The following is a 14,545-nucleotide window of genomic DNA, read 5'->3' on the forward strand; positions in this document are numbered from 1 at the left end:
CTCCCCCCCACACATCAGCCACCACACTCATTGAAACATACATGAGCTGCATCCATTCAAAAGACCTGTGGTTTTCAATCTGGGTGCCTACAGCTGTTGCATTAGTTGCAGATTGATCTCTCTCCCACCAAGCGATCGCTCCACCCATTGAAGCAGACAGACTCCCTGTCATCAGATGACTAGTGAGTCAGGTCTCGGCCGCATTGCAACCTGGGAAAAAATAAACAGTAATTTTGTATGCTGTTAAAGGGGTGCTCCGGTGGAAAAGGTTTTTTTTTTTTTTTTTTAAATCAACTGGTGCCAGAAAGTTAAACAGGTTTGTAAATTACTTCTATAAGAAAGGGGTATTCCAACTATTATTATTATTATTATTATTATTATTATTATTATTATTATTTTTTTTTTTTTTTTTTATTTGACTATGCTACAGGGGCTGTAAAGTTAGTGTAGTTCTTAACATAGTGTCTGTACCTGTGTGGGACAGTCTTCTCACAATTTTTTCGTGATTTTCACCCCAATATTTATTTTTAAAGGGGTACTCCGGGGGAAAACTTTTTATTTATTTATTTATTTATTTATTTATTTTTTTATAAACTGGTGCCAGAAAGTTTAACAGATTTGTAAATTACTTCTATTAAAAAAAATCTTAATCCTTCCAGTACTTATTAGCTGCTAAATACTACTACAGAGGAAATTTTATTTTTGGAACACAATGCTTTCTGCTGACATCTCTGTTCATTTTAGGAACTGTCCATACCAGCATATGTTTTCTATGGGAATTTTCTCCTTCTCTGGACAGTTCTTAAAGTGGACAGAGGTGTCAGCAGAGTGCACTGTGGTCATGATGTCAGCACTGACCTCTGTGTTCCAAAAAGAAAATAATTTCCTCTGTAGTATTCAGCAGCTAATAAGTACTGGAAGGATTAAGATTTTTTTAATAGAAGTAATTTACAAATCTGTTACTTTCTGGCACCAGTTGATTGAAAAAAAAAGTTTTCCACCAGAGTACCCCTTTAAAAATAAATTTTGGGGTGAAAATCACATAAGAATTGTGAGAAAACCATCACACACAGGTACAGACACTATATATTATGAACTACACTAACTTTACAAGCCCTGTAGCATAGTCAAATAAAAAAAAAATTACTGGGATACCCCTTTAACTCTTCAGTTGCTGTGGTCAATACTGAACACAGCATCTGAAGTATTAGGAGGGCGTACAGAGACTCATCATACCAACCGCGGTGCAATTGTGGGGGTCCTATGAATCAGGATGGCTGCAGGAGCTCCATTCTCCTTTTCCACAGTGGCTACGGTAATCTGGCAATCCATAAAAATAGATTGCAGGTAACCCTGATCAGTGCTATGAACAGTATTAGCAATCAAGTGATTGCTATAAATAGTTCCTCATGGGGACTTAAAAAATGTAATTAAATCAGTGAATAAAAAATTTACCCATTTTACAATTTTTTTTTTTTTAACATAAGCGGTATCGCTGCTTGCAAAAATGTCTAAACTATTACAATTTTGTTTATGATTCCATACGGTGAACGGCATAAACATAAAAAAACAACTTCAAAATTGCTGATTTTTGGTCACATGACACCCAGAAAAAAATATTAAAATAAAGTGATCAAAAAATCACATACTACCCCCTATACAAAAAAGTTATAAAGGTCAGAATAGGGCGATTTAAACATGCTAGTTGCTAGTTTTGTTGAAAGTTACTTGCATGTAACCATGGGTGTCATGAAAATTTTATTGACCTAAAGAACATGTCAGTTTTACCATAAAGTGCACCGAAAAACAACCAAGCCACCCCCAGCTATTTTTTGGGGGATCTGATAGCAGGTCTCTCGCTCCCTGCTATTCAGTTTCTACTCTGGATTGTTTTAACCTTCTAAATACAACAATGAAAAAAGAAAAAGCTCCTGGTGTGGGTGAGTGCAGCATTATTCTTTCTGTTTCAATTGCCTTATTTTTTTGGGATATGACTTTTTTATGGTAAAATGACAGGTGTCATTACAAAGTACATTTAGTCATGCAAAAAACAAGCCTTCTTAAGAGTCTGTGGATGGAAAAATAAGTTATGGCTTTTAACCCCTTAAGGACCAGGCCAATCTTCTTTTTGCATTTTCCTTTTTTTTTTCTCTTTACCTTCTAAAAATCATAACTTTTATATTTTCAGCCACAGACCCATATGAGGGTTTTTTTAAATTTTTTTTTGCGTCACCACTTTTACTTTGTAATGACATCACAAATTTTACCATAAAATGTATGGCGCAACCCCAAAAAATTATGTGGGGAAATTGAAAACAGCAATTTAGCAAATTTTGGAAGATTTTGTTTTCACGCTGTACACTTAACGGTAAAAATGAAGTTTTCTTTATTCTTAACAAAATTAGTATGTTTAAAATTGCCCTATTTTGACCACTTATAACTTTAAAATTTTTCCTTATATATGGGGCGTTATGAGGGCTCATTCTTTGCGCCGTGATCTGTAGCTTTTAGTTCTTTAATAATTTTTATTAATTTGTAACGTTTACACCGTTCACCGTACAGGATAATGAACATTATATTCTGATAGATCGGACATTTATGCACGCAGCGATACCAAATATGTTAAAGTTTTTTTTAATGCTTTTTGAGGGTAAAATGGGGGGAAAAGGGACGGTTTACATTTTTATTGGGGGAGTTCTTTTATTTTATTTTTAATTTTTTACACTTTTTATTGCCATATCATTTGATTGCTAATACTGTTCAGTGCTATGCATAGAGAATAGCACTGATCAGTCTTATCGGCGATCTTCTGCTCTGGTCTGCTCGATCTCAGACAAGAGCAGAAGAGCCCTGGAGATGGCTGGAGGCAGGTGAGGGGGCCTCCGTCTGCCATGCTGGATGATCAGATCCCTGTGGTAGTGCTGCGGGCGATCTGCTCATCCATTTTAAGTACCACATTACGGCAAATGCCATGATCTGTGTTGATCACGGCTTCTGAGGGGTGGGGTTAAAGGCGGACATCAGTGCGATCGCTGATGTCTACCATTACCGGCAGGTACCTGGCTGCTGATAGCAGCCTGGACCTGCCGTGCATGACGTGAGCACCGGTTCGGTGCAGGGGTGTGGAAATTAAAAAAAATAAAAATACTTGTCCAAGGGACTAAAGTGGAACACAATCTACCAAAATGGGCTTTTTCCTTAAGGGGTTAGGTAGCGGTAGAAAAATCCAGTTCACATGCATTGGATGCAGTTTAGATGAGGAGTTTGGCACAGAATCTGTGCTGAAAACCTTAACCTGTTAAGGTCAAAGGGGTCATATGGGATCATATCGGTCCTGGCACCTAGCAACGGCCGGGACCTGTGGCTAATACCACACTTCACCGATCGCGGTGATATCCGGTATTAACAGCTTAGACACGGCAATCTAAGTTGATTGCCACGTCCAAAATGTAAAAAAAATGCTTCCACACCACAGTGTCCCGATCAGCTGAGGACACACGAGGAGGGTCCCCTACCTTCCTCCTCGGCATTCGGCGATTGCTCCATGCCTGAGATCCAGGCTGGAGCAATCGAGCCCTGAAAACACTGATCAATGCAATGATTTGCCATAAAATGCTATGCTACTTTTTATACCATAAAAAAATGAATAAAAGGCGATCAAAGAGTCCGATCAAAACAAAAATGGTACCGATAAAATCTTTAGATCATGGCGCAAAAAATTAGCTCTCATACATCCCGTATACGGAAATATATAAAAATTTTAAAGGGCTCAGAAGATGAAATTTTTAAACGTATTCATTTTCGTGCATGTAGTTATGATTTTTACCAGAAGTAAAACAAAATCAAGCCTACATAAGTAGGATATCATCTTAATCATATGAACCTACAGAATAAAGATGTCATTTCTACCGAAAAATGTACTGCGTAGAAACGAAAGCCCCCAAAAAATTACAAAATGGTGTTTTGTCCCACAAATATAAATATATATAATTTTTTTGTTTTTTTGCTTTGCCGTATATTTTTTGGTAAAATTACTGATTACAAAGTACAATTGGTGGTGCAAAAAACAAGCCCTCATATGAGTCTGTAGGTGCACAATTTAAAGGGTTGTGATTGTTAAAAGGTAAGGAAGAAAAAACAAAAAAATGCAAAAACTGAAAAACGTTCGGTCCTGAAAGGGTTGAAATCATGGATGGCCCCATTAGGCTACAGATGCTGTGAAACAACATCACTGTCTTGTTGTTAATTGTAATGATTTTGTTTTATTTCCTTCTGTTGCAGTGGGCTCAGCAGTATGTGTAAGTGGCCAGGGGGCTTGTCCTACCATCAAACACTGCAACATCAGTGACTGCGAAAATGTCGGCCTGTACATTACGGACCATGCGGAAGTAACCACTGTTTATTGAACCTCCCCTTACTACTTTTTGTTTTGTCAACTTGTTTTGATTCGTTTTTTTGTTTAAAGGGAATTTATGAAGACAATGAGATCTCCAATAACGCTCTGGCTGGTATATGGGTTAAAAATCACGGCAACCCAATCATTAGGCGAAATCATATCCATCATGGCAGGGATGTTGGTGTCTTCACGTTTGACCATGGCATGGTAAGTGTCTTTTTTAATGCATGCTATTATAGGTTATTGCTGTATTGGTATATGATAGCATGCCTCTATTATTCTACATAATGGATATTACCTACTGCTCCACAAACATCCCTCCTAGCAGCTTCACCTTAAACTCTTTATGACTTTATTATTGTGGGATCAACTTGTTGCATGTAGACAATCCTCATCTGTCTGTACACCCTTTTTATGGATGAGCATAATCTGTTATTTTACAACCCAGTTTGTAAGCATTGAAGAAAAGCATTTTCTTCATAATCCTTTGGCAGGCTAGAGCAATAGAGCACAGATAACACTGATCAATGTTGTACAAAAGCACAGCATTGAACAATTGATTGCTGGCAATCCTAAATTGTCTCCTATGGGGACTAAAAAAAAAATGAATACATTTTGGAGAGGCCCTCCTGGCCCTCCGGAGGGTCCCACTCTCCCCCTATACTGATGCTCTCGCAGCGTCATGGGGGTGTTTTTCATCTGACTCATCAGAGTCTTCTGGCAGGCACGGGCGCTCCCCTCACAGGCATCGCTCCGTTACTCCGCCCTGTAGCAAGCGTCGCTCCCCTAGAGGACGCTCCCATGGTCTCCGCTCTGGCTCTCCAGACCCACGTACATGGTCAGTCTCCCCCTCTTCCAGGGCCACCTCACACGTTCCCATTCACCTGGAGAACTTGTGCATGAAGTTTCCGATTCGGCCTCTGATTCAGGGGACCACACGGATATGTCGGACATGGTGCACTCCTTGGTCTCGGCCACAAGAGACACCTTCCATCTAGAGGACCCAGGAACTTCGGATGTGGCTCCAGAAGTTTCCTTTAATCGTGCCTAACCTCCAGGGCTGCCTCACCTTGTTCCCATTCACCCGGAGAACTTGTGGAGGAGGTCTCTGATTCGGCCTCCGACTCAGAGGACCACACGGATATGCCTGATGTGGTGTACTCATTGGTTTCGGCCATAAGAGACACCTTCCAGCTAAGGACCCAGGAACTTCGGACGTGGTCCAGAAGTTTCCTCTCATCGTGCCCAACCTCTTCCAGGGCTGCCTCACCTCGTTCCCATTCACCTGGAGAACTTGCGGATGAGGTTTCTGATTCGGCCTCTGACTTAAAGGAACACACGGATGCCTGATGTGGTGTACTCAGTGGTTTCGGCCATAAGAGACACCTTCCATCTAAAGGACCGAGGAACTTCAGACGTGGCTCCAGAAGTCTCCTTTTCTTTGTGCCCAACCGGCACCCAAGACCTTCAGCTCTCACACTGAATTTTATGCTGGTATGCGCCTGGAGGCACCCTGACAAGAACTTTCAGGAAACATAGAAGGTTCAAGTGCGGTATCCCTTCACCAAGGACCTCATTGCTCGGTGGACCTCCTCTCCAACTGTGGATCTGCCGGTCTCCCGCCTCTCTAAGGCGCCTACCGGGCCTTTGGCTGATGCGGCTGCCTTCAAGGATCCAGCCGACATGAAGGTGGAGACTTTGGCAAACTTTGCCTTTGAGACCGCAGGATCTTCCTGATTTTGCTTCGGCCTGGGGGTCAAGGGCCATTTCAGTATGGCCTCCCATCCGCCAGGGTAGTCTTCAAGATCCCTCTGGAGGATATATTTAATCTAGCTCCCGATGCTCCGCAGCTGGAGATTTTGTGTGTTCTGCTTCCATGCGCAGCCACTGTGCTGCCTTTGCCACAAGCTACCTGGTACCCACTGTCCCTCCATGTGGCTTAGAGCCTGGAATGTGGACGCCGCCTTCTTGAAGTGAGGCGTCGGGCGGAAAAGACTTCTTTATTACCTCTGGATATGGCTCACAGAGCCGCTTTCCGTCGTAAGTAATCCTTAGGGTTCTGCGGACCTTTGGTGCACCACAGGGTACCAACAAAGGGTCCGGCAGGGCGCTTTCACGGGAAGAGGGCTCCCTCCTTCCGGACCTGTCCCTCCCGGAGGTCGGCTATCCATTCAGGCCGTTTTGCGGCTCCATCAAGCACCCGTAGGCCTTCCTCGATCTGATGGGTCGCCCCCACCCGCCGACCTTTCTCGGGTGGTTGGTCGCCTCTTACTCTTCCGGGATGCCTGGACCACGCACATTCATTGTCCCGGTTCCTTCAGGGGACGTTTTCGAGGTTTATTCCAACCTCTTTGTGGTCCCCAAGTAAGGCGTTCCTGTTCGCCCAAACTTGGTTCTCGAGTATCTCAGCCAGCATCTTCTGCTTCCCATCCCGAATGGAGTCTCTCTGTTCGGTTCTGGCGTCCCTGGTTCATGGGGAATTTTCGTTCCTCGGTGGACATCAAGGCTGCCTGCCTCCACATCTCATTGTTCCGGTCATCAGCGGTACCTCCGCTTTGCTGTTCCGGACGGTCATTTTCTATTGTGGCTCTCCATTTCGGTCTGACCACTTCTCCGCGGAACTTTAACAAAGTCCTGGCACCTGTGATATCCCCTTTTATGGACAACAGTTGTTTCCATGATTCCTTACTTGGACGACCTTCTGATCAGAGCTCCAGCCAGAGCCCAGATCCTGCAGAGTCTTAGTCTCAACCTCCAGACCTTGTCTCTCTTCGGTTGGATGGTCAATTGGGACAAGTCCAACCGCTTCCTGGGGCTCCAGTTCGACGCGGCCTCTGCCAGCTTTCAACTCCACCGACAAATCTGCTGACTCTCTTATCAAGAGTCCGATGACTTCAGCACCCTGCTCCAGTTTCCATTCGCTTTTGCATGGATGTCCCGGTCGGTTAACGGCGGCCGTGGAGGCCGTGCCATTTGCCCGGTTTCATCACCGACCTCTTCAATTCTCTTCCGGTGAGACAGGTCTCCATTGTCACTCGACAGTCTTTTCTGTCCCTTCTATGGTGGCTTCGTTTCCCCCCTGGTTTTTCGGGGGCGCTCCGTCCTGCCCCTCCCTGCCAATCTGTCGGGCTGGGGAGGTGTTTTCAAGGACCGGCCGGTCTGGGGCCTTGGTCCCTCGAGAAGCCCTTTTCCCCTTCAGCATGTTGGGGCCTAGGACAATCCTTTCTTTGCTTGCTTCTTGGGAAATTCCCTTCTGGGCAGAACTTGGGTTTCCGGCCATCTCAGCGCTTTTCATTCCGGGTGATTCTGGGAGGTGGTCTCTCTCATTCGTCCAAGGTGAGTGGTCCCTACATCCGGAGGTGTTTGCAGTGATCTGCAACCTCTGGGGCGCTCCAGGCGTGGACCTCTGCACGTCCCGCCACAACCAAGCGTTCCTCTTTCTTGGGCGGGCTTTGCCCTACCTTATCTGTTTCCTCCCCTTCCTCTCTTTTCGGGGTCCTGAGGAAACTCACAGCAGAGGGCGTTTCCGCCATTCTCGTGGCCCCGACTGGCCCCGGCGGGCGTGGTACATCGTCGTGGTCAGGCTCCTGTACTACTTACCTCTGCACCTTCCCTATCATCCTGACCTCCTATATCAGGTTTCCTGTGCCACCCCTATTTACGGTGTCTGCTTTTGACGGCGTGGCGTTTGAGACAGCGGTTCTGAGGACCCGCGGTTTCTCTTCCCAAGAAACTCAAACCATGCTGAGGGCTCACAAGCCTTCCTCTGCAAAGATTTACCACCATACCTTGTGGTCTTATTTCTGTTGGTGTGAAACTTTTTCTCCGGTCGTGGTTGGCTTTCAGCACCCTTAGGGGTCAAAGGTTCGGCCGTTTCCATTCTTTTTCAACGTTCTTTGGCGTTCAATTATCATGTCCGAACCTAGTTCAGGGAGTGGCACAAGCTGCCCCTCCTTATCAGTCCCCTTTTTTTCCCTTGGGACTTACACTTGGTCTTAGGTGCTCTGCAGACGCCCCTTTTGACCCTCTCAGGGACATTTCTCTTCGCCTCCTTCCCCGGAAGGTGGCGTTCCTTATTGCTCTTACCTCTGTCAGGAGGGTGTCAGAGCTGGTAGCTCTCTCCTGCCCTTCTCCCTTCCTGGTGGTATACCAGGACAAGTTGTTTTCCGTCCAGGTCCGTCCTTATGAGATGATTTTTGACTTTTTCATCTCAATGAGAACATCGTCATACCGTCCTCTTGTCCGGCCCCTTTTCATCCCTGGAAGCATTTGTTCCACAACCTGGTTGGGGTGAGGGCTGTTCGGACTTCTCTGTCACTCTTTCCTTTCGCTAGTGTGACCCCCTTTTTTGTTTTTCCGGAAGGTCGTTGTATAGGACAACCTGCTTCTACGACCACCATTTTTCGGTAGATCCGGTCTGCTCTTTTTGGGAGCTTACCGCTACAAAGGGAAGATCACACCCTTGAGGGGTTTGGCTAATTCCACCCGTTTTTCGGGGCATCCTGGGCCCTCCGGTACGTGGCTTCGGCCTTGCAGTTCTGTAAGGTGTCTGCGTGGTCGTCTTTGTACACTTTATCAAGGTGCTACCAGATTCATGCCTTCGCATCAGTTGATGCTACGCTGGGCTGTAAGATTTTGCAGACGGCGGTGGTCCAACTGTCCACCTGTCTGATTCCTTACCCACCCAAGGAACGGCTTTGGTACGTCCCATGGTCTGTGTCCCCCAATGGAGCCGATAGAGAAAAGAAGATTTTTATGCTTACCGTAAAATCTTTCTCGAAGGATCCATTGGGGCAGACAGCTCCCACCCCTTTTTTTTCTGGTGTTCCTATTTCAGTTATCTGTCTGAAGGTGTGTTCAGTTGCCTTCTCTTCTGATTGCTCAGTTTGTGGTTTTCTCTTGACCTGTCGGTCCTCTCTTATTGCTCTGGGACTAAAACTGATAACCTCAGGTGCCTGAGGGCGGGTATACCCTGCTGGGAGGAGCCGACTTCTCTTGTTGCCATAGTGTCGAGCCTCCTAGTGACAGCAGCATACACCCATGGTCTGTGTCCCCCAATGGATCATTCGTGAAAGAGATTTTACGGTAAGCATAAAAAATCTCCTTTTTGTTTTTATATATCACTCAGTACCTAATCCTGACCATGTACATCTAATTTTTGTGTCTAGCACCTTTTTATTTTTTTTTATTACACTTTTAATTTAGTCTGAATTCCTCCCAAAGGGAGGGGGCATGGCCTCCCTGTGCAGGTCTCCGCCCCCTCCCTCAGTATGCTGTCTGCTCACATCTCCACTAGCATTAGCAAAACTACAACTCCCAGCTTGTCCTCACTGACAGTAGCGGAACACAAGCTGACAGTGGGAGGATATTTCCTCCAACTATGAGCCCTGCACTCACAGCTGTCAATCAAGGAGGTGTGTCCATGACATAGGTGATGACACATGGACACAGCAGGACTAGTATGTGTCCAAGCAGGGGGGGGTGTCAGTTGTTTGACTGGCTTTCAGTATGAAATGCTGAAAATTTTCTAATGAAAGCAATTGCAAAACCTATTGGGTTTGCATGCTTTACAACATATCAAAAGTTTTTGTATTTGACAGTGCCCATTTAAATCTCCTGTTACAACTTGTTGTATAACTTTCTGGAACTTTTCTTTTCTTCTGGAGTACCCCTTTTAAAGGACATGTCCGGTGCTCACTTTTCTTATTGTATCCGTTCCGGGCTGCAAAAAAAAAGAAAATAAGCTTTCTCTTGCCTGCCTACGCTCCCCCGATGCTCCGGTACGTCACACGGAGCTTCAGCCTATCACTGGCCGAGGCGGGACATCGCTGCGGCCGGTGATAGGTTGAAGCTCCGTGTGACGTGCCGAGCTAACAGGAAGTAAGAAGAATACAGCCCGGGGACCGAACACCTGTACTGAAGCATCGGGGGAGCCTAGACAGGTAAGAGAAAATTTTTCTTTTATTTTTCAGCCCGGAACGGATAAAATAAGAAAAGTGAGCACCGGACATCTCCTTTTAAGTACAGCTGTTATTCTTAATGGGTAATAGAGCTCCTCCAACCATGCCATTCACATAGTTAGTAGTATTAATGGTGTCTGTATTCTTCTGAAGCCTTTAGGGTTATATTGGCATTTTTCCACCAGCTTGCAGAATAGCATTTCCATGAACATTATTTTATTCAAGTCTTCATCATTTAAGATTTAACACCATTCCAATTCAGATTCCTTTACTAAGTTGACATGTGTACATGCCTTATCTAAACCATTTTTGGAGTGAAAGTCAGGTGAGTGAACTTCTGAGGTCCGCATGTTGAATAATAACATTATCATTACAGGGATACTTTGAAAGCTGCAATATACATAGAAATCGAATAGCTGGCTTTGAGGTGAAAGCCTATGCCAATCCCACAGTAGTCAGATGTGAAATACACCACGGCCAGACAGGAGGAATTTATGTTCACGAAAAAGGGAGGGGGCAGTTCCTGGAGAATAAAATCTATGCAAACAATTTTGCTGGTGTTTGGATTACCTCAAATAGTGACCCAACCATACGGTAAGTATATCCATGTTAGATGTATAGATATAGATATAAATATATATATACCTTACCAGTGCAGTATCTGTAGTTCTGGTTATACACTTCCCTCTGCCTCACATCAGTCATATCAATCCCTTTTTTATTCCACAAGATGTGTGTGGTCACAGCAAAGAACACCAGAGGGCCGGTATTTTAAAAGCAGGCTTCAACTTTTATTTGCACCACAAAGTGAACATATGCAACGTTTCGGCAAAATGCCTTTCTCAAGAGAGAGGCATTTTGCTAAAACGTTGCATATGTTCACTTTATGGTGCAAATAAAAGTTGAAGCCTGCTTTAAAATACCGGCCCTCCGGCACTCTTTGCTGTGACCAATCTGTGGCTATTTAGCTTTTGTGAAAGTACAACCCACAGCAGGCTGGTAGCTGTCATAGTTTTAGGAGTTGTAGGTTGAATACATTTGCTTTGTTTGTATTTAGCACATGCATGGGTGTGTAATGTGTATATGGAGCCTTAAAGGGGTACTCCGCCCCTAGACATCTTATCCTTTGGATAGGGGATAAGATGTCCAGGGGTGGAGTATCCTTTTAAAGTGGTTTCCTAACCTTTTACATATTATATTCACTGTGTGTAGAGCGAGAAAAAAAAAAAAAAAAATTAAATATATATATATATATATATATATATATATATATATATATATATATATATAGAAATATGAATATATATAGCATATATATATATATATATATATATATATATATATATATATATATATATATAGAAATATGAATATATATAGCATATATATATATATATATATATATATATATATATATATATATATATATATATAAATATGAATATATATAGCATATATATATAGAATATATATATATATTTTTTTTAAAGAACAATGTTTGACATTTTACATGCTTAAGATGGTGCCACCTGGTGTTCATAGTGTATGGAAAATAACACATCCAATTAGTTACATGCTCTGACGTTCTCACCACTGCAAAGCCGCGGCATAGAGATCCTCTAATCACTGCAGAACAACAAGTAGGAAAAGCTTTCTTTCCTGCATTTTAGGAAAAAGCCTGGGCCTCTCCAACTGCATGGCAATATATGAAAAAAGGAACCATATTGTCAGCTGCCAGAGGGGGAAGGAGATGGAGTCTGTCCTGGACCTGTCCCCAGCAGCACAGATTATAGCAACAGCATGAAGGAGACAAATCGAAGCAAAATATAATGAAAGCTATTTTTATGCCATAAACTCTACATATTACTCAAGAACAGCTGTGAACAGCCTTCCAAGACTTCTTGTAGGGAAATGATTCATGGGATAAGCCCTTTAGGTATGCACTGCTAGTCCTTTGGCCCTCTAGATATAAACAGCCAAGATGTGCTCCTAGTTAGATCAAGAAGCTTCACCAAAATTTATTGGAAGATTTTTACCAGCCGTTGGCGCAGAGGCTTGAATAATCTTTTTTTTTATTTATTTTTTTTGTTTCGGTTGTAGATACACTGATATCTTACTGGTCTGTGATTCATCACTCTAACATTCCACCTTTGCTTATATTTTATCCTTTTAGTGTGTCTTTTTCCCTTAACAATTTTATGCTACTCAAAGTAAACTGTTTTGTGTTATTACAGGGGAAATGCAATTTTTAATGGAAACCAAGGTGGTGTGTATATATTTGGTGATGGAAGAGGCCTTATAGAAGAAAATGACATATACGGTAAGTTTTGTTGTTTGCTTATTCATCTGTATAGCATTTTATGTTGGGATGATCAGTGTTGATTTTGTCTGCTTTTGTCTACAGGCAATGCTTTAGCGGGCATTCAGATCCGCACAAACAGCTGCCCTATTGTCAGACACAACAAAATCCATGATGGTCAACATGGTGGCATTTATGTGGTGAGTGTTTTATAAACTTCATCAGGGAAACCTTTGCACAGACTTTTTCAGTAACCATATAAAAAAGGAAAATACTTTATGCTGTGTTGTGACAGTGAAAAATAAGTCTTATACTGACTCATTTCATTTTCATTACTAAGTCTAAATTGTGTATAAGCAGCATGCTGCACCTACTTTTACTGTGACGTAGATGGTGCAAAAGGTAACGTAGCATAGCAAATTCACCTTTATTTTGGAGTACACTGCTCAAAAAAAAAAAAACGAACGCTTGAACAACAAGTCAATCACACTTCTGTGAAATTACACTGTCCGCTCAGGAAGCAACACTGATGTTGTCTGTTCCTTTTGTACAACAGCATGTGAAATTGATTGTCAATTAGAAAAACACCCCCAATAAAGGAGTGGTTCTGCAGGTGGTGACCACAGACCACTTCTCAGTTCCTATGCTTACTGGCTATTTTGGTCACTTTGAATGCTGGCGGTGCTTTCACTCTAGTAGTAGCATGAGACTGAGTTTACAACCCACACAAGTGGCTCAGGTAGTGCAGCTCATCCAGGATGGAACATCAATGCGAGCTGTGGCAAGAAGGTTTGCCGTGTCTGTCAGCGTAGTGTCCAGAGCATGGAGGCACTACCAGGAGACAGGCCAGTACATCAGGAGACAGACCAGTACATCAGGGGACGTGGAGGCAGCCAACAACCCAGAAGCAGGACCACTTCCTCCGCCTTTGTGCAAGGAGGAGCACTGCCAGAGCCTGGCAAAATGACCTCCAGCAGGCCACAAATGTGCATGTGTCCACTCAAACGGTCGCAAACAGACTCCGTGTGTGGTATGAGGACCCGACGTCCATAGGTGGGGGGGTGTGCTTACAGCCCAACAATGTGCAGGACGTTTGGCATTTGCCAGAGAACACCAAGATTGGCAAAATCGCCACTGGTGCCCTGTGCTCTTCACAGATGAAAGCAGGTTCACACTGAGCACGTGACAGATGTGACAGTCTGAAGACGCCGTGGAGAACATTCTGCTGCCTGCAACATCCTCCAGCATGACCGGATTGGCGGTGGGTCAGTAATGGTGTGGGGTGGCATTTCTTTGGGGGGGGGGCGCACAGCCCTCCATGGGCTTGCCAGAGGTAGTCTGACTGCCATTAGGTACCGAGATGAGATCCTCAGACCCCTTGTGAGACCAAATGCTGGTATGGTTGGCCCTGGGTTCCTCCTAATGCAAGACAAAGCTAGACCTCATGTGGCTGGAGTGTGTCAGCAGTTCCTGCAAGAGGAAGGCATTGATGTTATGGACTGGCCCGCCAGTTCCCCAGACCTGAATCCGATTGCGCACATCTGGGACATTAGGTCTCTCTCCATCCACCAACTCCACATTGCACCACAGACTGTCCAGGAGTTGACGAATGCTTTAGTCCAGGTCTGGGAGGACATCCCTGAGGAGACCATCCGCCACCTCATCAGGAGCATGCCCAGGCGTTGTAGGGAGGTCATACGGGCACGTGGAGGCCACACACACTACTGAGCCTCATTTTGACTTGTTTTAAGGACATTACATAAAGTTGGATCAGCCTGTAGTGTGGTTTTCCACTTTGATTTTGAGTGTGACTCCATATCCAGACCTCCATGGGTTGATCAATTTGATTTCCATTAATAATTTTTGTGTGATTTTGTTGTCAGCACATCT

General features: G+C 44.0%; 1 protein-coding gene across 4 annotated transcripts in view; it reads left to right on the forward strand.

The window, feature by feature from the left end:
- The window catches only part of FBXO11 (F-box protein 11), a 127,537-nt gene that overhangs the window by 90,841 nt on the left and 22,151 nt on the right, over positions 1 to 14,545 (forward strand). For all 4 annotated transcript variants that reach the window (XM_056568073.1, XM_056568074.1, XM_056568076.1 and 1 more), the window contains exons 10-14: positions 4,282 to 4,388; positions 4,466 to 4,603; positions 10,733 to 10,950; positions 12,591 to 12,676; positions 12,761 to 12,855. In XM_056568073.1, the coding sequence (XP_056424048.1) occupies positions 4,282 to 4,388; positions 4,466 to 4,603; positions 10,733 to 10,950; positions 12,591 to 12,676; positions 12,761 to 12,855 (644 nt within the window). The remainder of the gene's footprint in view (positions 1 to 4,281; positions 4,389 to 4,465; positions 4,604 to 10,732; positions 10,951 to 12,590; positions 12,677 to 12,760; positions 12,856 to 14,545) is intronic.

Source organism: Hyla sarda, chromosome 3, assembly GCF_029499605.1.
Source record: "Hyla sarda isolate aHylSar1 chromosome 3, aHylSar1.hap1, whole genome shotgun sequence".
NCBI classification, from domain to species: Eukaryota; Metazoa; Chordata; class Amphibia; order Anura; family Hylidae; genus Hyla; species Hyla sarda.